We start from the raw sequence: 25,593 nt of genomic DNA, 5'->3' as shown, positions 1-25,593 counted from the left end.
GGTGTGTCAGGCAGAGCTAAAACCATCTGAGAGCCCGCAGTCCTGGTATCATTAGACGCCACCATGGCGTTTGACATGGTGGAGTGGCCGTATCTCTTTGCAGTGTTGGGCAAGATGGGATTTGGGCAACACTTAGTGAATTGGTCCGACTGCTATACTCCAAGCCCAGGTTGTTGTAAACAATCGTAAGTCGGCGACATTTGAACTCCGCCGTGGAACGTGTCAGGGATGCCCTTTATCGCCGCTACTTTTTGCCTTGGCATTGGAGCCCTTGGCAGCGTGGATTCGCAGGGATCCAATGATCCGTGGTAAGCGCTGGTCCCCTTAGTGGGAAGACAGGATATCATTGTATGCAGATGATGTCCTGCTGTATCTTACTTCCCCGAGAACCTCTTTGATATGTGTATTAGATATCCTCGCAATCTTCGGCAGATACTCCGGGTTTACCATAAATTGGTCTAAATCCATGATGTATGTGCTGCAGGGATATCCGCCAGTTTTTCCCAAAGACTGTCCAATTCAGATAGCTTTGGATGGCTTTCATTACCTCGGAATATTTATCACATTGGATCCGGCGCTTCTCCTACCACCAATCCAGAGATTAAAATGTGATGTTAGCCACTGGAAGTCTCTGCCTCTTTCTTTATTGGGCAAAGCAGTTCTGTTTAAAATGATGGCTCTGCCCTGTTTTTTTTGTGCCCTTAAACTCCATGGTCCCAGTTCCCAAATCTTATTTTAAAGAGGTGGAAAACCTGCAACGATCTCTTTTATGGGACGGTAAGCCTCGGATTGCCTTAGCTAAACTCACCCTCAACTGGTACAATGGCGGTATCAGTCTACCAGACATTAGGAAATATTATTGGGCAGCCCATCTGACCGCAATAAACCAGGGGGTGTATGGTCGTTCAGATGATCCAGGTTACGCCATGGATCGATCGCTCCTCCCTGGCGGAGAATATCTCAGAGCACTATATTTTAAACCTCGGAAATACCCCCTCACTGGCCCGACTGCACACTCAGTCCAAATATGGCATGAGGTCAACAAACACATGGAGTGGCACCGTAGGCTCACATTGGCGACTCCTCTATGGTAATCCGAACGGCTGGGGAGCCTCTGGTGAACTAAAGGGTTCGACAAATGGGATTTAATTGGCATTTCCCACGTCAAAGACCTCTGGATCGAGGGCGAGATTCTCTCCTTCGCCTCCCTTCAGCAGCAATTTAGCTTGGCAAACGCCGAGTATTATAGGTATATGCAGGTCCGGCATTCACTTCAAGCCCAGATACCTAGTAAGTCCTCCCTCCCCGAAGCATCTCCCCTTGAAGACAGAATACTAGACGGTCATCTTCCAGAGAAGGCGATCTCTCTGATCTACAAGAAATTAATAAATAACATGGAAGATCCGCTCCAGTCCCTTAGAGATAAATTGGTTGCTGATGGCCTAGAATTGGATGACGAGGACTGGCAAGAGGCGGTCTCCTCCCCTAGGGAAGTTGCGATCCAGGCAAGGTTGCACCTTGTGCAATTGAAAATCCTGCATAGAACTTACATCATCTGGCCGGGTTTGGTCCGTATGGGTAGAGCCCATTGTGGAGAGTGTAGACGTGGCTGTGGGGAGATAGGCACGTTTATGCACATTATATGGGAATGTGACCACATACAGACGTACTGGCATGATTTACACTGCACTCTCCAGGAAGTGCTTAGAGTTGACTTGCAGCCTGAGGCACGTAGGTGCCTCCTAAACATCTGGGAGCCTACAGACCTTACCTCTTGTACGAAGCAGTGGGCAACCCTGGTTCTTATGGTGGCTAAAAGGAATATAGCGCAGACTTGGGGGGCTCATAAACCCCCAGAACTGGTTAAATGGAAGGAGCATTTAGATTGGTGCATGTTCCGGGAAAAATCTGTATGTTGCCAGGGGGTGCCCCGGGAAATGGAACAAAGTCTGGGGGCCATGGAGCACCTATAGAGGTGATATTTGTGCCCCACCAGTTTCCCAAACAGATGAAGAGACTCTTCAAACCCCTTAACACTCATATATTGCTTAAAATTATTTGCACATATGTAACCCATGTCAAACCTTTGAAGGATGTATGGTCTACTGCTCATGCTGAATAATGCTCTGTAATGTTGTTTGTTTATTAATAAAAAGATATATATATAAAAAAAAAAGAATTATTATAACCACCCCAGGTGAAAACAATGGCAACAAAGTGGGGCACTTGAGGAGGATCTGGAAAAGTATAAACAAATGCCAAGATATGTCTGATTCAACATATGGCCTCTTCCTTCTTTTATCACCTCGGTAAATGGCTGAATGTCCGATCACTAGCAAAAGTAGCAGAGCATTGCCTCACAGGGGTCTCCAACCAGTAGCTCGTGAGCTACTGTAACTCTCAAGCTGCCTCTGAGTAGCTCACCTGTGTGCAGTACAGCTTAATAAATTAGAAAGCTTTTTCTTGGTTGAATTTATATATTTATAACAAAATTGAGATTATACAACATGAATAATATTAGTAGCTCTCCATGTGTTTTATTGAACATAAGAAGCTCTCAATTCAGAAAAGGTTAGAGACCCCTGCCTCACACAGATGAGTGCATTGCATTATAAATACTTGGGTCACACACATTCATTCATGAGACGCAATCCTGGAACACAGCAATGTAATACAAACAAATTATCCTCCTGCTCTTTTAAAGGAATATCATAGAAGGCGCCAAAGCATCAAAGAAAACCTCGGGATGCTTCCTAGTAGGAAGAGAATTGAGTTTAGGATATGATTCTTTTTTTTTTTTTTTTTTTTTTTTTGAAAAACCTTTATTAGCATTTCAACCAATAACAAGTATGGGCCTACAACCCCCCGGGGCCGGCCGCTAAGCAATCAAAGCAACAGAGATCCGATGTTGACACAGGCAGAACCTCGGGGAGCAGAATCTCCATGCCAATATATTCTCGGCCAGAGAATGGCGCAAGTAGGACCCCAGGATTAAGAAGGCTTTCATTTTATAATAGGGAAAGACGAAAGGATCAGGTGCCAAACAATTTCCCAGCAGCGATAAATGGCAGGCAGAATAACAAACGCAAACAATAAACGGCAATCTATCGAGTCAATGGCGCTAAAACAGGAAGTACAGGATGTAGAGAAGTATCATGACCAGTTGCGCCTGCAGTCCCATGCCCTAAAGCCCAGAAAACACCCCGGAAATTGTGGCACACGTGAAAAAGCAGTGATTCACAACAAAGGAGTTGTACCACACTGATCCCAGAAAAGAAAAACAAAGAAGAATCAGAGAAGAAAAAGGAGGCCATGGAAAAAAAGAGTAAAGACTAAAGAATCCCCTTCCCCAACCCCCCACCCTGCACCTCTGCAGATGAGTACAGCCCCCCCCCCCCCAGCAGTGTGCCTGTCGCCCTGGATCCAAACCCGAAATATAGAAGAACAGAGAAAAGGGAGTAAGAAAAGAACCCCACCAGACGGGGGGGTAGAGAAAGTATTAATAAACTGGAGGAGGGCCTTCAAAACATGCCCCCGGCTGCTCCCTCCCGCACGGTAAGTTTTCCCCAAGGCAAACAGTAAGCTGCACAAAATCGACCATGCCAAAGAAAAAATGGGGAGCATTATGCACCAATTATACCAATAGCTATGCCATGAGAGCACTCAACCCCTGAGGCCGCCCGTCTACTAGATGACCACCCCTGAAGGATCAGCCTTATCCTTGACCGCTCTTTGCAAATCTGCCCATGCATACCCCTCGACCCAGCGCCATGTCCAATGTTACAAGGTAAAGGAGTGTCCAAAAACGACCGGGAAGCGACGCACACAGGTGGGGTGGAAGTCTCTGAGTACCAACACAGTCCGCATCATGGAGGGACGTCTTTCCCAGTGTTGCCCCAGGATCTGCACTGCACACAAGGTACAGGAAGTCGGAATCAGCCAAAGTAGACAACCGTTGCTTGAATTTTCCCTGGGTCGCCAGAGGCCGTGCACGGGACGAGGCCACCACCTCCCACTCAGGTCCAATACCTCCGGAACAGATCAGACCCACAGCCAGCCGATCACACGGGAGCATACTGTCCGGAGTTTCCAGCTGTTCACTAATCTCAGGGGTGGCCGCGGCATTGTCCTCCTGTGTGCAGTGTGGGAAGTCCCTGTGTACCTGAGGACAGGCAGGCCGCAACTGTCCCGACGCTGATGCCACACCATCGAGCTTACTCCCCAAGACCCCGATGCCATGAACCAAGGTGGAATGAAGGGCACCGAGAGCCTCGAGGAGGTCGCCGTACCCCAGCACAGCTCTCTGCGATCGCTCCGCCACACTCCCAAAAGTCACACACTCCCAATCCTGCTGTGACCCGGTGGACAGGATAGTAGGCTTCATCATAACAAGATGGCCGCCGGGTAGGCCCGGCCCGTATTGGGACCGGGACCCAGGGACAAGCGCCTCAGGGTCCACGTCGCTGGAAACAGGGTTCCGGGGGCGGGCAAAAATTATCCGTTGTGTGGTCACGGGCAACAGTCGTCTCCACCACGGACCAGCGCCCGCGAAAATCCGGGAGCAGCCCGCAAGAATCAGGGCGAGTTACGGGCGGCGTCCGGGCAGCTCACCGTCAAAGGCAGGGGCAATCACCGGAGAATCTCAGAATTGCCACCCCGGGCATGCATTCGGTCCGCTACGCTTAGCGGTAGGAACGACCACGGCGAAATGGAGGCCGAGGTGTGCACCGCTCCGGTGGTCCGACTCCACCCAGTCACCACAGGCCGTTGTTGTTGAACTGCCACCCGGCCAAGGCGTCCACTCGAGGTCCTGGCTCCAGGGCCGCACGGGCCGCAAATTTCAAAGGCACATTTCTCCGCCGGTACAGCCGCCAGAAACTTCGGAGTCACACGGTCGGTTGCCACTCTCATTCACGAATACGAGCGCGTAGCGCAGGCTGAGGATCTCATGCAGGATATCCGTGCGGGATGCGGAGGTTCACGGAGCCGGGAGTCTACGCTGCCGTCCCGGTCGCCATCTTGGCTCCTCCCCTAGGATATGATTCTTAATCAACAGAATCAATAGTCCATTGCTAAAATTCTCTAAAAGCACTAATACTGAATGTTTTTGCTACATTAAATACTACTCCTGCTTCAATAATGTTTTTCACGTTCCAGTTTTGTTTTAAAAATATGAAATTTCCCACGGTTAATGGTTAACAACTAGCACTTTCAATTCATGGTGCTATTTTTTTTACCTGAAATCTACCACAAAGGTTTTTTTTAATGTTGTGTATGTCGAGAGTAGCACATCACTTGTGTAGACTTGTGCACCATTGTTTATAATTATTTAGACATTGTTTTGATGAGAGGCATCCTCTAAGAGTGCCATTTTTCTACAACTAGCAGTCCCAGGTGTTCCGCTTACTCTTGGCTTGTCATTAAACTGGAATAGGTCTTGCCTGAGTTCATCCCAGAAGAGCACCTTCCTAGGGGTTGGTTTCAATACAAGTGAAACAGCTATTGACTCCGTGGATAAAGGGTGAATCCTTCAATACGAAGATGCAAGAAATTCAGACGAGAGGGCAGCACTCCTATCATGCTTTACAAGGTCTTTCTTTGAACAGAGTTGTTGTGCTTCTGCCATGATCTTCCATGATAGGTTTTGGATGTGACATTTCCAAGAACAGACGGACCTGCAGTGGAAGGAAGTGTTTGAAAAGAGGATGACTCAGGTTTGGTTATTCCTAAGCATAAGAATGCACCTCTACTGATGGAAGGATGAGGAGCTCTTAGAAAAAGCTTATTTAACTTCCAAAGTCTGAAACACATGCTATTTTATTAATTTGGCAAAGGCCCAAAAACAAGAGACCCAGTTTAACCTCATAATAACTATGCCCTTAAAATGCTACACTACCTCCCTATCAGACAAAGGTTGCAGTCCAAAACCATGCACTTGATCTATAAGGCACTGTATGGCATGCACCTGGATCTCACTACAAGATCTCCAGTAATAGGTGACCTCTGTGAAGCTGAGATCAAACAATAGCATCCTCTTGCCTCCAAGACATGCAGATGCAAATAATTTGATGGCAGGTCATTCCATGTAGAATGTTCTAATATATGGAACAGCCTGACTGCTCACACTAGGATGTGACAAAGTTCTCCTGAATTGGTGGTGAGAAATCAAGTTCCACCGTTTTCTTTTAGCCGTTGCATAAAATCTCAGTAGTGCTCACACTCTTAAAGTATCCACCCCATGCACCTCAATCAGCCAAGTGCTTAAGTTGTGATCCTCCACTCTGATGCTCATCGTGTTAGGTCTTTTTAAAGGCTCTCCAAGTCTGACCCTGTGGTGCTTTTAGACTATAGTTCAAGGTCATCTGGAGCATAAAGGCTTCCCTCCTTCTCAACATCTACTACTGAGACTATCATCTTAGTTTTACTCGAAGGCCTCACATGTGTTTTTTGCAGCATGCATGACAAAGTAAAAATCTAAATTAAATTAATTGAAAAAAAATCTGCTGGGCAGATTTTCTTTCCAATAGTCAGTTTCTCATTAAATAAAAGCCAACACAGATGCATGGCTTGTGGATGGGGACACTTCTATACTAATCCTAAGTGACAGAAACGGAGGAGAAGAGAAAACCTCCATATGAAATATGGGCAAACACAACCACAATGTTTTTGTATACATAAAGAGTGAGATATTGGACAGCACCAGCTCTTCAATGAAACTCAAGAGCCATGAAACTGGAATATTCTTTACAGCATTCCTCTGATAACAAGACGTCCTGGGGAAGTCAGCCTGGCAGATGCTTTGAGCAAGTGCCTGGGAACAAGTCGAGATGGAAATTCTAAGAGGTGCAAAAAAAGTCTGCCATAAAGAGCAGCCATCCGATAGTTGATCTATGCATTTCCACCAGTAACGCACACAACAGCATCATTTGGCAAATTGAACTAGAAGTGTGCACAACAGTTCTCATTGAACCATACTGGGTGTGGCATATGTGCACACCAACCTTCTTCAAATATCAAATTAATGGTGTCACAAACACAGGACCTATATGTCCTCTGTCCCTTACCTCTTTCATATCAAGGTTCCAATTTAATTTTTCTGAAACTAATCCATTTCACGTATGAAATTCTTAGAAAACCCAAAACTTAAGCAAAAAATACTCTGCGTACTCAAACCATGAAGGGACATCGAAATACTGTCTCGACGGATCCAAGAACTTAAAGGAAAGGGCAGGATTGATGTGTGTAAGGCATGTCCAAGTGGAAAATGGTTTGTGTCACTTTGTGCAATAATGAGTTGAGCAAAGGTTCCAGAGGTACAATCGAAGAACATTCGACTAGATGCGTGGCAATAATTACATACTAGCATGCAGAAATTGTAACTTCAGGATTTACCGGTAAGTGTACTTCCCCAGAGCTGGCATGTTTCATAGATACACAAACAGTGGTGGCCTTGGTTTGTATCCTCTCTACTGTGCCTTCTCTGCCTGTCCGCTCCTCCTCTGTGCCCCCCTGCCCCCGCTCGCCGCTCTGTTCTGTGCCCCATTGCTTGATTCTGTGCCCCGTTTTTCTCTGCTGTTGCCCCCTTTGATTCTGTGCCCAGTCTTCCTCTGCTGTTGCCCCCTTTGATTCTGTGCCCCGTTTTCCTCTGCTGTTGCCCCCTTTGATTCTGTGCCCCGTTTTACTCTGCTGCTGCCCCCTTGATTCTGTGCCCCGTTTTACTCTGCTGCTGCCCCCTTGATTCTGTGCCCCGTTTTCCTCTGCTGTGGCCCCCTTTGAGTCTGTGCCCCGTTTTACTGGGCTGTTGCCCCCTTTGATTCTGTACCCCGTTGCTGCCTTCCATGCCCTCCTGATCCCTGCCTGTCTCCTTCCCGAGATCACCCCGCTTCGCTTCTCTGCCCCCGCTGCTGCTTCCCCTGCGGCCCCGCCCCCTCCACGCCCATTCGCTGCCCCTGCTAACACACCTCCCGCCTCCCAGCTGCTCCTCCCCATATATGGAGAGCGCGCGCAGCGGGTGCGCCTAAGGCAAGCCCGTCTGCGCCCGTCCGCGCCTGGACCGCGACCAGCGCCAGAACCCCTGCCCCCCGCAGCAGCCATGAAGACCGCCGCCGCTACGACGCCAACACCCTCGTCGCTCTCAACCCAGAAGGACCCACGCCTGCTACAAGGCCGCCCCGAAGCGCACCCACGGTCCCTTCACCTGCCTGAACTGCAGCTTCACCTGCCTTGAAAGTGCCGAGACACCTGCCACGACAGAACCCAACCAGCTTAGATGCATCCTGATCAACACCCTTTCCGCACACAAACACACCGTTGAACTCTGGGACCTACTCGACACCGCATCACCGGACGTCGCCTTCCTGACCGAGACCTGGCTGAACGAAGCCTCCTTGCCAGACATCGCCATAGCCATCCCCGACGGGTACAAGATCACCTGCAGAGACCGCACCAACAGGGCCGGAGGAGGAATCGCCATCGTCCACAAAAACACCATCAGGGTCTCAACGAACACCAACGACACCCTCAGCACCGCCGAACACATGCACTTCCAGATCCACACAGACCCTAAGACCACCCTAAGAGGCACCCTCGTCTACAGACCGCCAGGACCCTGGCCTCAATTGTGCAACTCCATCGCCGACCTCATTAGCATGTTCGAGCTGACCTCCACCGACTACATCCTCCTCGGAGAGCTGAACTATCATCTGGAGAACAACCATGACAACAACACCTCCACCCTGACCGCCAACCTCGGACTGAAACAGCTCGTCACGACGCTGACCCACATCGCCGGTCACACGCTTGATGCCATCTTCTCCTCAAGCCTCCACGTCACCTTCAGCCACGCCTCCAAACTCACCTGGACAGACCACCACTGCATACACTTCTCCTTCCGAAAACCCCTCACACACCACCGCACCCTACAGACCCCCCCGCCGCTGCTGGGGCAAAGTCACTGAAGAACAACTACAGACAAGCCTCGCACTAAACCCTCCGACCAACCCTGATGATGGTGCACTCACCCTCGAACGCTGGATGAACGACTGCGCCAACACCGTAGCCCCACTGAAAAAACCCACCAACAGAGACACCAGCAAGAGTCAGCTGGTTCACCCCGGAACTCCTCGACTCAAAGCGCACCTGCTGGAAATTGGAGAACATATGGCACAACGACAAGACGCCGGACAGCCGCGCCACACACAAAGACGCCATCCGCAACCACCACCACCTCATCAGGACCGCCAAAAGGACCTCCTTCACAGACCACCTTGACAACAACGCACACAACAGCAAGGAACTCTTCACCACCGTGAAGGAACTCTCCATCCCCAGCTCCAGCGCCAACCACATCCCGCCATCGCAAGCCCTATGCGACTCCCTCGCCACCTTCTTTCACCGGAAAATCACCAACATCCATGACAGTTTCAAACCCCGGACGACCCCTGCAGACCTCGCCGCACCGGACCCGCCGCACTGGACCCACTGCACCCCACCGCCCACGACACCCTGACAACCTGGGCCAACGTGAGCATCGAGGACAAAATCAAGACCATGGGCACAATCCACTCCGGATCCCCGCCTGACCCTCTCCCACACCACATCTTCAACAAAGCCAGCAATTCCATCGCACCCCACCTGCACAAAATCATCAACCTCTCCTTCGAGACCGCAACCTTCACTGAGAACTGGAAGCACGCAGAGATCAACGCCCTACTGATGAAACCCAAGGCGGATCCGAGCGACCTCAAGAACTTCCGACCCATCTCCCTGCTTCCGTTCCCAGCAAAGGTCATCAAGAAGATAGTTGACACCCAGCTCACCCGTCACCTCGAAGACAACAACATCCTGGACCCCTCCTAATGAGGATTCCGCAGCAACCACAGCACCGAGACCGCCCTCATCGCCGCCACAGACGACATCAGGATCCTTCTTGACAACGGCGAGACAGCGGCCCTCATCCTCCTGGATCTCTCCGCCGCCTTCGACACCGTCTGCCACCGCACACTACGCACGTCACTCCAAGACGCAGGGATCCGGGAGAAGGCCCTGGAGTGGACCACCTCCTTCCTCTCAGGCAGAACTCAGAGTCCGCCTCCCCCTGCTCCGGTCCAAGGCCTCCGAGATCATCTGCGGCGTCCCACAAGGATCTTCCCTCAGCCCAACGCTGTTCGTCTACATGGCACCACTAGCATGCATCGCCCGACAGCACGACCTCAACATAATCTCCTACGCCGACGACACTCAGCTGATCCTCTCCCTCACCAAGGACCCTCTCACCGCCAAATCCAACCTCCACCAGGGAATGAAGGCAGTCGCCGACTGGATGAAGGAAAGCCGACTTAAGCTGAACTCAGACAAGACGGAGATCCTCATCCTCGGGTCCAACCCCTCAGCATGGGACGACTCATGGTGGCCCGCATCACTGGGGAACCCCCCTGGCCCCCACCGTCCATGCACGCAACCTGGGAGTCATCCTAGACTCGAAACTCACCATGACCAAACAAGTCAACGCAGTCTCCTCCACCTGCTTCAACACCCTCCGCATGCTCCGCAAGATCTACAGATGGATCCCGACAAACACAAGGAAAACAGTCACCCAGGCCCTAGTCAGCAGCAGACTCGACTACGGAAACGCCCTCTACGCCGGAGCCTCGTCCAAGCTCATCAACAGACTGCAAAGAATCCAGAACGCCTCTGCACGCCTGATCCTCGACTTCCCGCACCGCGACCACATCACCCCCCACCTGAGGAACCTGCACTGGCTCCCAGTCGACAGGAGAATCTCCTTCAAGCTCCTGATCCACGCACACAAGGCACTCCACAAGACCGGACCAGCCTATCTCAACAGTCGACCCTCCTTCTACGTACCCAACAGGAAACTCCGCTCTGCTGACCATGCCCTGGCCACGGTCCTGCGCATCCGTAGAAACACTTCCGGAGACAGGTAATTCTCCCACTGCGCCGCCAAGACCTGGAACACCCTCCCCCTCTACCTACGACAAACCAAGGACCTGCTGACCTTCAGGAGACAACTCAAGACCTGGCTCTTCGACCAGTAACAGCAGCACCTTGAAACCCTTGCGCTTTACAAATGAAATGATTGATTGATTGATTGATTGATTGATTGATTGATTGATTGAATCAACTTGCTCCCCTTGTGAAGCAAGTAAATCATCTTATGGGCACACTTGTGCTTGAAACTTTTAAGGTTGCCTGCAGTCAAAACATATCCACCCCATTTGCCAAATATTAGAATAAATCAATGAGGCGGATATGACACCGCGCTAAAATGACTACTAATGTTACGTCTGCACTTTGTCTGTACTTTACTTATCCGAGGGGGTTGCTAGCCTGTCAACAAGGAATCATTCAGTGCTGAAGACCACAGTTGTTTCAAAATGTACTTGAAAGTTTAAGCACTGTTCATTTACTTCACAAATATTTTCATTGATAATGAATATAAAATATGTGCATGTGTCATACATTACAACAGAACAATGGCTCCTTTGAGACAATTGTTCCATTTTCCACATCAAATGTGCTAACTCTGTTGTTGCCCCTTTGGAGATATATAATATTTATTTTGACTTTGGAATGCATATTAATCACACAAGGTTTTAGATCTTGATTTCAAATCAATAGTTTGACGAATACTTCAATCCACAGCTTAAATAAATTGTCAGTGTAAGTGCTCAAAGTTTACTGATATCATTTAATTAAAGGTTTTTACAAAAGGCTCACTAGTAGGAATAATGTATAACATGGTGTGAGAGAATGAGATCTGAACACAGAAAACTGAACAACCCTCACTGGAAGAGGAGGAGAGACTAATGGCATTTTTCTATGCTGGTGTCCCTACCAGCTCTCCCTTCTCACTGCTTCTCCTTAGGTACTCAGACATCCTCCAGTCTGCATGTATGTACGCAGGGCAGAGGCCGGGATACTGCATGTTGTGGTCATGTAGTTGTTGCCATGAATTACAACATTTACTCAGAACACGAGCTGTGCTTTGTTTTGAGGTTTTAAGAATTTCTTAAATCAATGTATTTTTTAAATTAAACAAATGAATCCATTTATGTGGATCAATATCAAAAACCATATGCAAGAACGTGAAAGGTGATTCAATAAAAGGACGGGCTCGTCTGAGCTCGAGTTTGAAGGGATTGAGACCCATATACAGGATGTTCAACAACACCCTCTTTAATGTCCTTTTCTTAATTAATTTTCCTTTATAGTTATTGACTGCGAGATTTGCACAATAAGCAAAGATGTAAACAATATATATTTTTTTTTTACTGTGTAGGTTGACTGGTTTTGGGATACACCACTGTTTTGCGAGAAGTATGATGGATCCTGAAATGAAAATCATGACCATTTTGCACAACTTCTATGCGGACTACTATACGATGGCAGGCATTGCGTTGGCATCATGCGTGGCTATGTGCCCTGTCGTGGGGTTCATGGGCCGCAGAGGTGGACTGTTGCTGTTTATGATCCTGACTGCCCTGGCATCGCTGCTGCAGCTCGGCCTACTTAACTGTAAGTAGCAAAGGTCCTTGTGCGGAGGAGCACAGCTCTCTTTAGCACAGTAGGTGCTGCGGTGCAAAAGCAATACAGGGATCTTAGAGTCCCTCAGTTATTGTTGTCTTTTCTGTCCTACCAGGGACCAGAATCATTTTCCTCCCTTGTAATAGGGCCCATGGCGTCTTTGCTTTGCTGCTAGTGGTATTTCCAGAGTTCTTTCCATCTGAGCTTTGTGAGCAAACACTTTAGTAAACTGGAAAGCACATATTACCCTTTGGGACAGAAATTAGGTTGTATAAAGAATTGGGAAAAATGTTAAAAGCAAGTCTTCACAGCTCAAATCACATATTGTGGCCTTCTTCCACAGCATGCCTCTAGACGAAGATTTTCAAAAAAGGACATGGGCAGTGGTGATCAGTCATTTAAAATGGGTGTTCCTAATTTGGTAATAGAAGTTTAGACTCTGTTTTTCAGCGAGTTTCTGTATTTAGGGATAACAGGAATAATGACAAAATGTACTTCTTTTGTTGAAAATCGATATTAATTATTTTACAAAATGTCTAGGCCACCCCACGTTCCATCCATGCTTTTGTATCGCAGATAGCAGTTTATTCCAATAGAGGAGACATGACACTTTATCTGAGCGGAGTAAAATATCAACAAGCCAGTAAAATATTGGATGTTGACTAAATTGTAGCCAAACATATACACACAATGTACCACTAGATTTTCTTCTTGTGTCTACGTTAAAAGAATCACTTGTTTCATCCAGCTGACCCGGAAAAGTACGCCCAGAATGTTGAGCACCAAAAACAACACCATACATCCCAAAGTCCACCCACGTCGTACTGCATGTACCCGTTTCATTTCGGTTTCTTGTTTTCCTAGGACCAAGTAGGACGCCATGGATATTGTCTGTTCATTAGTTCACATTATCTCTTTCCCAACAGCATAAAAGTGGAGCTAGAGTTAGGATCACTGAGGCTTAGGTACACTGTTCAATTGAATTTACTTTATTTGCTTTTGTGAACTAGGTTTTTCTGCTTTTTTGCATTTACTCGTTGCGTTAGTGTCCTTCAGAGAGCAAGCACGAGTGCTGGCTTCAGAGGTGCATGCTTTGCTTAAGTGCTAAGTCTCTCTGGCTCCCTTTGCCAAGGTGGAAGGAATCTCCGCTTATTTGCAGTTGACATTATTACACACATTGTTCCTTGTTGGCCTTCTAATATAGTTGTAGCATTAGAACTCTAAAAAATATATATATATCCTTGCCTCGGTGGTGCCAAGTGTGAACTCATAAAAAAAAAAATCCATCCTCCAATGTCAGTGCAGATATAAATATGAGTCATCTGTCCCCTTTGTAGAGAGAAGCGTCACTACATGGGTTCCACAGGGATCTAATAAGTGACTAAGAAGCAGGGGCGGCTTCTCCGTTGGAGCAGAGGAGCGTCAACCCTCTTAAAATCCCCCCAAACCCAAACAGAGCGTCAGGACGGGGGTGGGTTGCTGCTGAGTGACAGTATCATGGGTGGGCTGATATGGCGCTGTTTAAAGTGTGCAGGTCTTTTTGGACTGCACTTTAAACAGCTCTAACCCAGCTGTTTTGATTTGTAAGAAGTTTGGCATACAGATGACTCCGTCAACATTACATGGCTGGCAACCCAGAACAAACACCTACTTTAGTGAAAACAATGGCGATGATCGCCCTCCCAATTGATTTTTGCAACTCGGACACACCCACGTTTAAGCTGTGTGTTGGACATACTTCTCCAACTACTTTGTGGCAATGACTTTGAATAATGACCTGCCAAAAGATAAGTCCTGCTGCATTATGTCACCACTGCAGTATGCAAAATATCTATGACTCTAGCAAACACTGATGAACTCGCCAATAATGAGATAATGGAATCTGCCCTGGACCTGCACTTCACTATCCAGGGAAATTCAGACTAAACTAGAAGTGATTCATACTTCACCAAGCCTGCCGTAAAGCTAATGGGTGTAGATAGGCTTTACATTGCAAGGGCTAGGCAACACTAGGGTGGGAAAGCCCTGGACTAGAACCTCAGGTCGATATAACAAGAGCCTCGCACTCTTTCAGACTTCTTCAGTTGATACTTGAGTGCCTGGCAGGTCCCTCCAAAATGATAGACAGGACATTTGAACTATCCACCGTGTGTACCATGCCCATGGAAGCTGTGTCCAACATAGGCCTTGTCCAGTTCAAAAAGTCTATAAAGAGGGCGGTCGAATTTACCGAAAAAGGTTACGTTCGTACTGACAAGACAATTGAACATGTCGATATATGGATGAAACGAGACAACCAGTTGCAAATGCTGAGTGTGTGGCAAAAAAACCTTTAGCAACAGTGTATTGCTCCTGCCCAGGCATGAAAGAGCAAATGCATTAAAGCCTAACTCAGACTTGTATCTGAAGAAACAAGAAATGATGGAGCTGCTCAAAAAGACGACCAGTATATGCAACAAGTACACTTCATAATGCTCCTTATAGGAAACCCATGGATGAAAAAGGCCATGTTCAAGGTAAAAGTATTTAGCCTCAAAGTAGTTTCCTCGTCCACACAGGTTTTGACATCAGACTCCCTGTGCTGGACCAATGCAAGCGACTGTGCCTGATTCATACCCAACACATGCCCAACTGTGAAGATCTTCACCCAGTCCCCATCGGGCACTTTGGGGCAACTTCAAAAGTACCATCCAACGAAGAGACAAGAGAACCAAAATGTTTGGTACTGCTTAGCTGAAGAATTGGAAGTTAACAATTTTACACTCAAAGTAGATGTAATATAGAAGACACATTGGAGGAATACAAATAACTATTTATTGGCATCGGCTACTTAAAAGGAAAAGTGCAAAACTCCACAGCCTGTCACTCTTTGCCATCGACACATCTGACTTTACTTTGAGCTGCAGAATGCAGCTGAGTTGCAAAAGCTCAAAAAGATAAGAATAAAAGAGCAACTTCATGGCCATACTCCATGTGTCCCCTCAATAGCGGTGGCATAGAAATCTGAACAGGCAGGACAAGTGAGCATCCGCATAGGTATGAGGATCCCCGGTTGAGCCATTTGGAGAGAACAGCATGTACCTTCCACAGTTGACAATATAAAAGCCAATCTACATGGAGATCTCTAGTTATTGAAATCTGCCTCTTATTACATTGACCTTTCAATGCAAGTAAGCCTCCAACATCTCATTGCTTTACCTTTGACTATCGTTAAGAGATGAAGTATTGCAAAAGGATGTAAGGGAGAGATGTTACTGGTCTTCCCAAAGTGCTGAATGTCACTGGTAACGTCCTCATCCACACCATTTTAACACATGAACAATGGTTGCAAAAGTGTGTGGTTTAATCCTCCGCTGAGACAACTGTGAATTCTAAAACTCTACTGTGAAGATGGTCAGGTATGTGTCTTTGGTGTGAGGGATCAGAGCTTTCTGGATCTAATCACATACTGTTAAGGATTTATCTCAATTATGATCACTCTTTGAGAGTTCTTGAAGAAATGCACAACATGAGATTATAGAGAACAGCACAAAAAATGTTATGCACCATCGGGGAAACGCTGCCAAGTGAGACAGCAGTAGCCTAGGTGCCATGTGTCCGATGGATCCAATCATGGCCTCGCCCCATATAAGATCTTCTGTTTCACCCTTTTCACAGCGTTCTGACCACAATGGCATTAGTATTCTCCCCTTGCCTTGGTGTTTCCTTCTGGTCCACAACTTTACAAGGAGCTGAAACCAGAGGACATTACACTGGACATCATGAAATGGGATTTTGATGTGTGTGCTCGATATGAAGCCACCCTCCCAACCATGGGTGGCACTAAAGGCCCCGGCTCGGAAAGATGCATCAACCTCACACTTACGACCTGAGTAATCATAAGGGTTCGCCTGCTCTCAGAGAGACAGACCAACAAACGAGAGATCACTGAGATGCTGAGCCATCCCACACCCAAGTGGGTGATCAGGCACAGTTTCACTACAACTATGCCAGCAACAGGTGGCAGTACTGAGAAAGTTGCTGACAGTTCAACTGCTTTTCAGGTGCTTCTGAGAGGGGCTGACAGTAAGGGAATGATAGTCAGAGCCACGGGAGAGGACACTTGGGTGCCTGGGAATGTGTTGTGATTCAAAAACATAAATTCCCGAACAACCCAGCCATCTAACATCACGGTCTTCGTGTCACTAGATGACACTGTCAATATAGAGATGTTAGCGGGCCTACCAATACTTGACAACCAAGCTGATCTTGTGACGCTCGCCCAAATGCTTTAAAAAAATAAGACCATTGTCTCTTGGTTAATAAAGGAGCGCTTAACACACTAAAGCACAGTGCAGAGTTGAATACAGGTTCCTTGTGTACCATACACAAGGTTTCCACAGTGGATCCAACGATCTCGTAGACAATGTCATTATATCCTAGTTGCACCACAAACGATGGGTATCCGTCAGGGAGCAGGGCAAGATAGCTGGGGATGCTTTAAAGAGTGGGAGCTGCTTCTGATAAATCGGATGGTGATAGAGGCTCCATTCTGCCCTACCTGGCTGCGGCAAGCAGGCTGACGCTAACCCTACTAAGAGCTCGGTCGGGTATAGTACTGAATTGTTAGGAGAGCTGACATGTCAGGAGGAGAATGGGACCAAGTAGGCTTCTGGTCTCACTAGTGCTAGGAGGGTGTGGTCTGGAAAGGTGACCAGTAGCACAAATGTAAACCATGAGCGGAGCATCTGAAAAAAAACACACAAAAAAAACCCAGCTAAGGCCATTCTGCCCTTTAGTATGTCACGTGCGTGTATCAGGGACTTTACAAGATCCCACTTACATGTCACAGTGCTATATGTTGCCATCCACCCGACCTCATCCCTGTTTGTACCTACGCAGACCAGTGACCAGGCACACTAGCATTTGCTCCATGTAGCATCATTTGAGCACATATTCCTCAAAGAAGTGTTGCACGTGGGCAATTCCTATGGGGCCTGATAAACGATAAATCAAAACCAAAGAAGAAGAAAAAACCGTTTTAGCGACCTACTGCACTGTGTGTCTGGGTCAGAGAGAATACGTTCGATGCTGACATGGCAAAAATGCAAACATGTTTAGAATACTCTGAAACCTGTTGAAACAAATTTCCTCCCCACCATCCTGAATTTCCTTGTTAGCCCAGAGTTCAGACTTCAGTAGCCCATGCCTTTCTTTCAATGCCTGTATGTGGAAGAGAGTGCTCGCTGAGTGTCCTCTGGCAAGGCACAAGTATGTGGTGGCAGCCAATTAATAATTTCTGCATAAACTGGTGCAGACTCTTGTTTGGAGACACAAACCAGCAGCTTTACCGCGCAGACAGGAGTTGAAGGGTTGCAGCGTCTACTTGGATGCCAAATGTCCTTGCCCGTGCTAGCCAACGCTGCAGCTCAGCCCGCGCGCCACTGACGTATCTGTTCGCGCGCTGCTGTTACCCATAAATAGCCCCTTGTTGAATCTGAGCTCCCACTCCCAGCGCAGCGACCGTTTATTATTCCTCGCCACTCGTTCCCGCCTAATTAGCATTCTTCAGAGCACTGGCGCCCAAATGAAGGTCACATTTTACCAGGACTAGTGGATAATCTCGTTTTGAGAGTACAGGACTTTTCTTTAGCTAAAGGTTAAGTGCCCGTAAATTATCACTTATTCACGTTTAATGTGATTAGTCCTGAATTAATTTCAATATATTTTTGTCTTTTTTCCCTCTCCTCCATATTTGAATAATTCTGGACACAGTGATTGGGAAATACAGCCAACGCCCGGAATCAGGTACTTTTGTATATTTATGCATGGTGTTACCTTGTTGGCAATTGGTGGGCTTAAAGGTTAGACAATGATTTCCATTCAAAAGTGGCGGTGAAACCTCAGCATATTAAAATATAAGTACCAATAGGAAACGGAAAACGACGAAATCCGGAAGAAACAAAAGCCCAACAGCATATTTGGAGATTCTGTTATTGAATTTACTGTGTGATCATCACCCTTAATTTTCCTAGAATAAATGATGTTGCTTTTTAGCCACCCAGACTGAATGTCTGAGTTAGTTACTGAGAAAGGCGAAAGAGTTCCCGATAATGTCATATTTTGGAAGTACTTCGCTCCAACCCTCTATGTGAGCATTACTAGTGTAAGAGTCCCAGGTAGATTTCCTTTGAGAACTACTTTAACAGCCTAAACCAGTGGTTCTTAATGTTTTGACTTTTGTGGACCCCCGCATAATCATTACTGGAACCCCGGGACCCCCACAGAATCATTATTGGAATCTGGGGGCCCCTCATTTCTGGAAGCCCAGGACCCCGGCCTAAGCAATTTGAACCCAGGGGCATAGATTGGGGGGGGGGGTGAACTTTGGTTTTCCCAACAATCACGCTGCAGTATCTTTTGATAGTACTTTGTATAAGAAGTGGATGCGTGCGTTAAAACTACTTAGAAACACAATGTTTTTCAAACTAGCCAATATTTTCTAAGGCCTTTAAAACAGAGACAAGAAAGTGTAAGTGTGTGTGTGTGTGTGAGTGAAAATCCCAGAAAAAATCCAACAAACACCTCACCATAACTGACTAAAAGCACTTGTACACAACTATTTACTACAAAATACATTTTTTAGGGGTTGTAACACCCCAAACATCCACCCTGAAGTTACGCCCCTGTCTGAACAATACACAGAGACCACTCATCGTCCATACTGTATTCTGAATTATGCAAATGCACTGCTCTCATAAATCAATCTGAGGCTACAATGTTAATATTTTTAACTTCCAATTTAAATTTCTACAGAATTACAGAACGTTTTTGAAATATTCAATTATACATTTTGCTTCTTTATTGATATACCTTTTATCAATCAGTTAATATTATTTTTCTAAGCAATCGCGAACCCCCTGAGTAGACTTCGCAGATCCCCAGGGGTCCCCGGACAACAGGTTAACAACCAATGGCCTACGCCAATAACACCTAGTCTGACCTTCAGCATGAATGACGAGACTTATGGCTTCAGTGGCACGGGTTCCTCAAGCTTTATTTTACTTCCATCGATCAATTAATTGAGAATCCTATTAGTTGGGCAGGGATTAGAGACGGGATTGTATCAATCTTCTTGAGACAGTGGAGGTGCACCCAGTTCCCTCTGTATTTTCTTCTATCCTATGCGCCCTTCAAGTGGATCGCTCATCAGTTGCTACTTGTGACCGGCACCCCTCCTTAGGGACAGGCTTTTAGAGCTGAGTGAAGAATGGGAGGACATTGGAGAACATCTCTGGGTTAAGCAACCAAATGTTGCCAACAGCTCAACGATCTGTCCACCCTGTCCTCCCCTCAGCCACATCTCCGATTGTAAAGCACTAGTGCATTTGAGGGTAGATAGTGGTGAAGACATTTTCTCACACAGCATTAACAATTACTTAGACACTACATTAATTTAGTGCCATTTAATTGTCAGTTTGGCATCTTTGGCAAATAAAATCTTCCACAGATTGCCATGCAAGGTTTATGTGCCTTCGTCTGTTCTGATATTTCGCCTTGGAGGATCACAGGATTTTGTATCACTAACATTCAATTTTCTTTTTCTAAAGTGATTTCATGCTCATACAAACCAAGTTAGCAAGGATTAGCAAGGAAGAGGAAAATGTAGTTGGTCCAGCGTGAATTTATTCTCCAGGGAAGAGCCACAAAGAGCCAGCAATCACTTAAAACAAGATTAAATGCTTCTGAACCGTTTGGTAATTGGTTGGATATTTTTAATTTCTTCTGTGCACTAAACATCAACACTAGCCTTCTAAACACTAAAGAAAGTTTGCGTATGCCATTATTTGGATTGGGCTACTAAGTTCTCAAAAATGAACCTTATTGAGAATAAACTCAGCTAAATTGTTCTTTCTAATGATCAAAAGATCCTGACCGCTTGTCATTTATGCACTGTCATTTATTCTCTTCATATTTCATCTCATCCTTCGTCACAACTTGACAAAAAGCCATTGGCTACCCGGTATGATTCTCTGTGGGGTGTTTGGAAAGCCAGCGTGGGATGGATGAACATGGACCACTCTCTTATGTGTCATTCCTTCTGTGATGACGTGACCAACCTGGAGCCCCAGACAATGAAATGGAGCAGCCATGACGTGAAAGGATGTGCTTCTGATTTAAGTTCCTTATTGGGCTGCAGATGGTGGTGGCCGAGTGAGTTACAGATCTGTAGAGTGTCCAGAAGAATTTGTCTATAGATGAACACATGCCAGAGTCTGGCACTGTGTGGAGAAGGAGGAACTGAGGGACAACCATTGCTCTTTGAGTTTTCAGTATTGTCAGTGAAGTATACCCCATATACTGAGCCCCAAATCCATTTAATATGCTGTCAACTGCAAATACATTCCTTGTGTTTTTCATGAACCGATTTCCATGTTATTTGATCATCGACACAGATGCATGTAATGTTTTACTTGCGTCCATGCTCCCTTTGGTAAGATTTAGGCACTGTTTCTCTTTTGTTTTAGTAAGGGAATCATGCTCTGCATGTGCTACGATAATATTTAGGGTCAGTTGTGGGCCACCTGCCTAGCCTTGCACCTCTATCCCACCATACTTTACCTTACAACTTATCATTTACTAAATTAATCCTACCCCAATGTTCACCATAGAGTTCACTAATAAATTTGACCAATGAGGGTAGGTCTGTTGACAGCGTCCACAGCCTTGAAGTAACCAACCAGTCCTTAATTTGAACTGGTGGGGGCCACCAGCACTCATTCTTGGGGACAGGCTCTTATGTTTGTGTATCAGATATTTACCAAGACCAATAGACTGAAAAATAAAAGAAGTGGAAAGACTGAGGAAGAGAAAGATAGAGAAACCGTTATAAAAGGAGAAAGCAGGAACTTTCAACAGTGAAATAAAGGGGCAGGGGGTGTCTGTCAGTGGATTAAGAAGGCATGAGTTGAATTCAAGAAAACACAACTTTGGTACTTGTCGCACTGACATTCAGCTGCACTGGCCATGGCCAGCTGAACAGTGCTTTTGATTTTACTAAATATAATATACTTACTTGAATGGGCTTTCAGCCACCTCTCTTCATCCATTGGTCTGTTGTCATTTACATTTTCTTCCACCCACTACAGCATACAGCATGGGAAGTGGGTCCACCTACTTCAGCCATTGGTTAAGCCCCTTTGAGTGACTGCATTTTGCTCTTTAACTGTGAGCACATCTGAATACAAGATAGTGTTGGCTTTGTGTTTAGAACCTGAGGTGAACGCAGGACCCTTCTACGAGTTGTGAACCCAGGCCACATTCCACGCTTTATCAGTTCATGCCCATGGCAATGCTTTTGGAAATTCCTTTTGAAGTGTTCTTTGTTTATCTGACTTTTGGTATTTCACTATGATTAAAGAGGTATGCTGTTTCTACTCCTGAGAAAGAAGGGGAAGTGGCTCCTATAGGAAGCAAGGACCCTCACACCCGAAAGGTGTCATGCTTCATCATAGGGCACCTCCTTGTTTGGCTGGCGCTGCAATGCCCAACGGGTTCCACAGGGGGGCTCTTTGCCGGAGATCTTTTATAGACCGTAGTCTTAGCCATAGACGAAGTGGGTGTGTGGGGGGCGTGTGGTGTATATAAAGGGGTGAGTTGAGTGTAGGAAGTGGGTGGATTAAAAATAACTATGTAAGCCCCCTGAACTAACTTTTATTAGTTGGTTCCATGTCATGATTACAAAAAGGTAATATTCGCATATGGAGACGCTTATAGTCTCATCAAGTATTTGAGTGTAAGTGCCTGTCGACATGTTTCATGCCCTATATTGTAAAAAATTATCGTGGGATTTCTTCAGGACCTAAAACAACTACTAACTACTCGAAAAAAGTGTGGTACATATCTATATAGTAGAGTCTGTTCGCCATCCCTTTCTAATTACACCATCCGCAGTCAGTATGTCATGAACAAGCAGGTTCCTCTTCTGTGGGGACCAACATCAGGAAGTACAGAGAGTTAAACAACTCCGGAGTCACAGACACGCAGTGGCATCGCAAACGACTTTGCCTGTCGGTATACGAAGTGCAACCGACTTACTCTCCGTGGATCTGGAGTTGGTATTTCACAGCATAATAGATTGTATCCATTTGAAACTGTTCCGTATTAGGTTATTCTCCTTTAACCATGCATGTCGTACACAATCTGAAAGTTTCAATACTATACATGTGAATTCATACGTGGTCAATTCTTCAGAACACGTTTATTCTGGACTCAATTACACTAATGATTGTTTAATAAACTTTGCCCATGAAGAACAGCAGATTTTATCATGTTTAATTTGCAACAGTTACACATTTATTTCTTCTTTCCTGCTTTCTTCTTTCTTGCTTTCTTTCTCTTATACCTACTTTCCTTCTTTTCATTATCTATCTTCTTTCTTGCTTTCTTTTCAACTTTCCTTCTTTCTTTTTAACTTTCCTTCTCTTTTCTTTTGTCCTTCCTTTTCAGCTTTCCTTTTTTTCCTTTCTTCTCTCATCTTTTCTTTTCATATTTCTTTCCTGCCTTCTTCCCTCTTTCTTTGTCACTTCATTCCTTCTTTCTTTTCTACCTTCTTGCTTTCTTTCCTTCCCTCCGTTCATTTATTTATTTTATTTTCTCTTTCTATCTTTCCTTCTTTGTTTCCATCTTTGCTTCCATCTTGACTTCCTCCTTTCTTTCTATCTCTAATTCTTCTTACCTTTTTTCTTTTCTCCTCTCCATCTTTCTTTCGTTTATTTCTTTCCTTCTTTCCAACTTTCTGTCTTTTCTTTCATTCTTTCTTGCTTCCCTTCCTTTCCTGTTTTCTTTCCTTTCCTGCTTTCTTTCCTTCTTGCCTGCTTTCTTTGCTGCTTTATTTCCTTCCTTCTTTGTTTTTCAAAGGCAGGAAGCTGGCAGCCAATGGCAGAACAATTGGCTTTTTTAGGCCGGTGTTAGCCACGGCATTTTGAATTCACTAACATTATGTGTATGATCTAGTTAACACTTCAGTCTGTGGTTGTCATTCATATTTTTCTCCAACCCACTCAAGCATGCATCAATAGGCAATGTGTCCGCCCATTTCAATGTTTGGCTGACTTCACAATGAGTTACAACATGCTTCCCTTTCACAATGAGCCCATCAACGGGCTCACAAAGGATTTCCTTTCGATTCCAGGGAGTGCTCGGGTAATGTGTAGTTTATTTTGGCCCGAAAACATTTTTGCCTTTAATCAATGTTTTAAAGAAATAAAACAAAAATGTTATTGGCATTTCACAAAAGATTGTAATACAAAAGTATATTTGCAGTATTATACTTAGATGCAATATGTTTGTTTCAAACATTTTATAACTGCTTAACCATGCTTATCAACACGTTTTGTAACCAGATTCTTGAACATGTCTTTTAGTTCAACGTAACTCTCACAACACCCTGCCCCCCCCCCCCCCACCACCACACGGAGGTCTCTTGGATTCTTATTGCATAACATGTTATCATATATGTAATTCCTATTTTTGTGTATTATATGAAGGCTATGAGTCAGTTGTCTCGGTGAGTTCGTGTTCGGCTTAGTCTGGAGGTCGTTTATCATCAATGACCATGCTAGGAGATCCGCCAATTTTTCATCTTTTCGGACCATTTTCATTCTTACTCGCTCAGTAGTGGCCCATTCACACATATCTTTTAACCATCTGTCTACTCTCGGGGGCGTTGGTCTTTGCCATTCAATCGCAGTGCGTCTTTTCGCAATAATTAAACCCAGCATAGCAAATTTCACCCTTTAGTCAATGTTAGATTGATGAGCACCCAGCAGTTTCCTGAAGAACAACGTTTTGCAAAAAACATGACAAAACAAGAATTGCCAAAAGGCTGGAGGACAATGCTAGACATACTTGCTTTGCCAATGCTTGTTTGAAATAGCCGTAAGGCCTATTACAGGATGCTCCCTTCACATTCCTTTTCGAAACATATGCTATTAAAGGGTAATATTCCTTTTTTCTTTATCCACTTGTTTAGTATTTCCAGTAAAAATTAAGCTTGGGTCTTAGCAGGGAAGACTTAGCATTGACAAGGTAGGATAGTTTTCTGATACTGATGGCTGTTCCTTTAAAACAAAATGGAATCAATAATGACCCTTTTCATGTATCTGGATGATTTCCTATTTATTACACATTTTCCTAGACTGGGTGCAAACTGCAAGCCCACCATTTTAATTTTCAAAGCTCTGCTGCTCTGGCAATCGCGCCCCACTGCACTGGAAGATTTACTAGTCTCTATATGTTTCGTGATTTCACTTTGTTATTCTGAAGGCAATAGCTTCATGTTTTGTCATTAAACCGGGTTGTTTGTGTGTATTTGTGAGGCTGAACCTACATACTATTGCAGCAATCTACCATGATCTCTCCCGCCACAGACAAATTATTGTTCAGGTTATTCCTCCTGCCTTTTTGTATCATCTGAAGTAAATATCCACACAAATCTCAAGCCTCTTGGTTGAAACATGCTTATTTATATTGCAAGAGTCTCTCAGACCTTATGCTCAATCAGACTCCAGTGTTAATTTTTGGCGTGTTCACATCAATCTTCATGTCCCTCTATTATGCAAGTGGGTTTCCTTTCAAGTGATGGGTTTTTCTCTGGACAGTTTATCAATTTGGACCATCTTAACTCTTTCCATTGCTTCCATTGGGTTGTTGTGTCCACATGAATTACCAATATTCTCAAAAATAAATCTTTTTGGATCATGATTAATTTCTAAGCCTGATTCTATAGGAAAATCTTTACACAGGATAAGACATCAACAAGAAATAAATGTCTAATTGACAGTAGAAATATATTAACACTTGACTAGGTAGCCCTTGTATGCTGATCCACTTTACTTTGTCTACTCAAATGCTACTTTTCTACCTTTATGAAGTAATTGACAGTAAAAGCCCCCTTCTATCTCTTTAATATACTGATCAGTGGTGCTCTTGCCTGCTTGATATATATGATTTATAGAGCGCACAGCAACCCAACAGGGTTTACCGGCGCTAAGTAGGACAATGCGC

The 25,593-nt window shown here is 45.5% G+C and overlaps 1 protein-coding gene across 1 annotated transcript in view; it reads left to right on the top strand.

The window, feature by feature from the left end:
- The window catches only part of SLC22A23 (solute carrier family 22 member 23), a 579,898-nt gene that overhangs the window by 505,974 nt on the left and 48,331 nt on the right, over positions 1-25,593 (top strand). The window contains exons 7-8 of the mRNA XM_085607175.1: positions 12,302-12,537; positions 18,301-18,333. Of these exons, the coding sequence (XP_085463301.1) occupies positions 12,302-12,537; positions 18,301-18,333 (269 nt within the window). The remainder of the gene's footprint in view (positions 1-12,301; positions 12,538-18,300; positions 18,334-25,593) is intronic.

The sequence above is a fragment of the Triturus cristatus genome, chromosome 5_2, assembly GCF_964204655.1.
Source record: "Triturus cristatus chromosome 5_2, aTriCri1.1, whole genome shotgun sequence".
Taxonomy (NCBI): Eukaryota; Metazoa; Chordata; class Amphibia; order Caudata; family Salamandridae; genus Triturus; species Triturus cristatus.
Note: the sequence above shows the minus strand (reverse complement) of the source record. Positions and strands in the feature narration are given on the sequence as shown.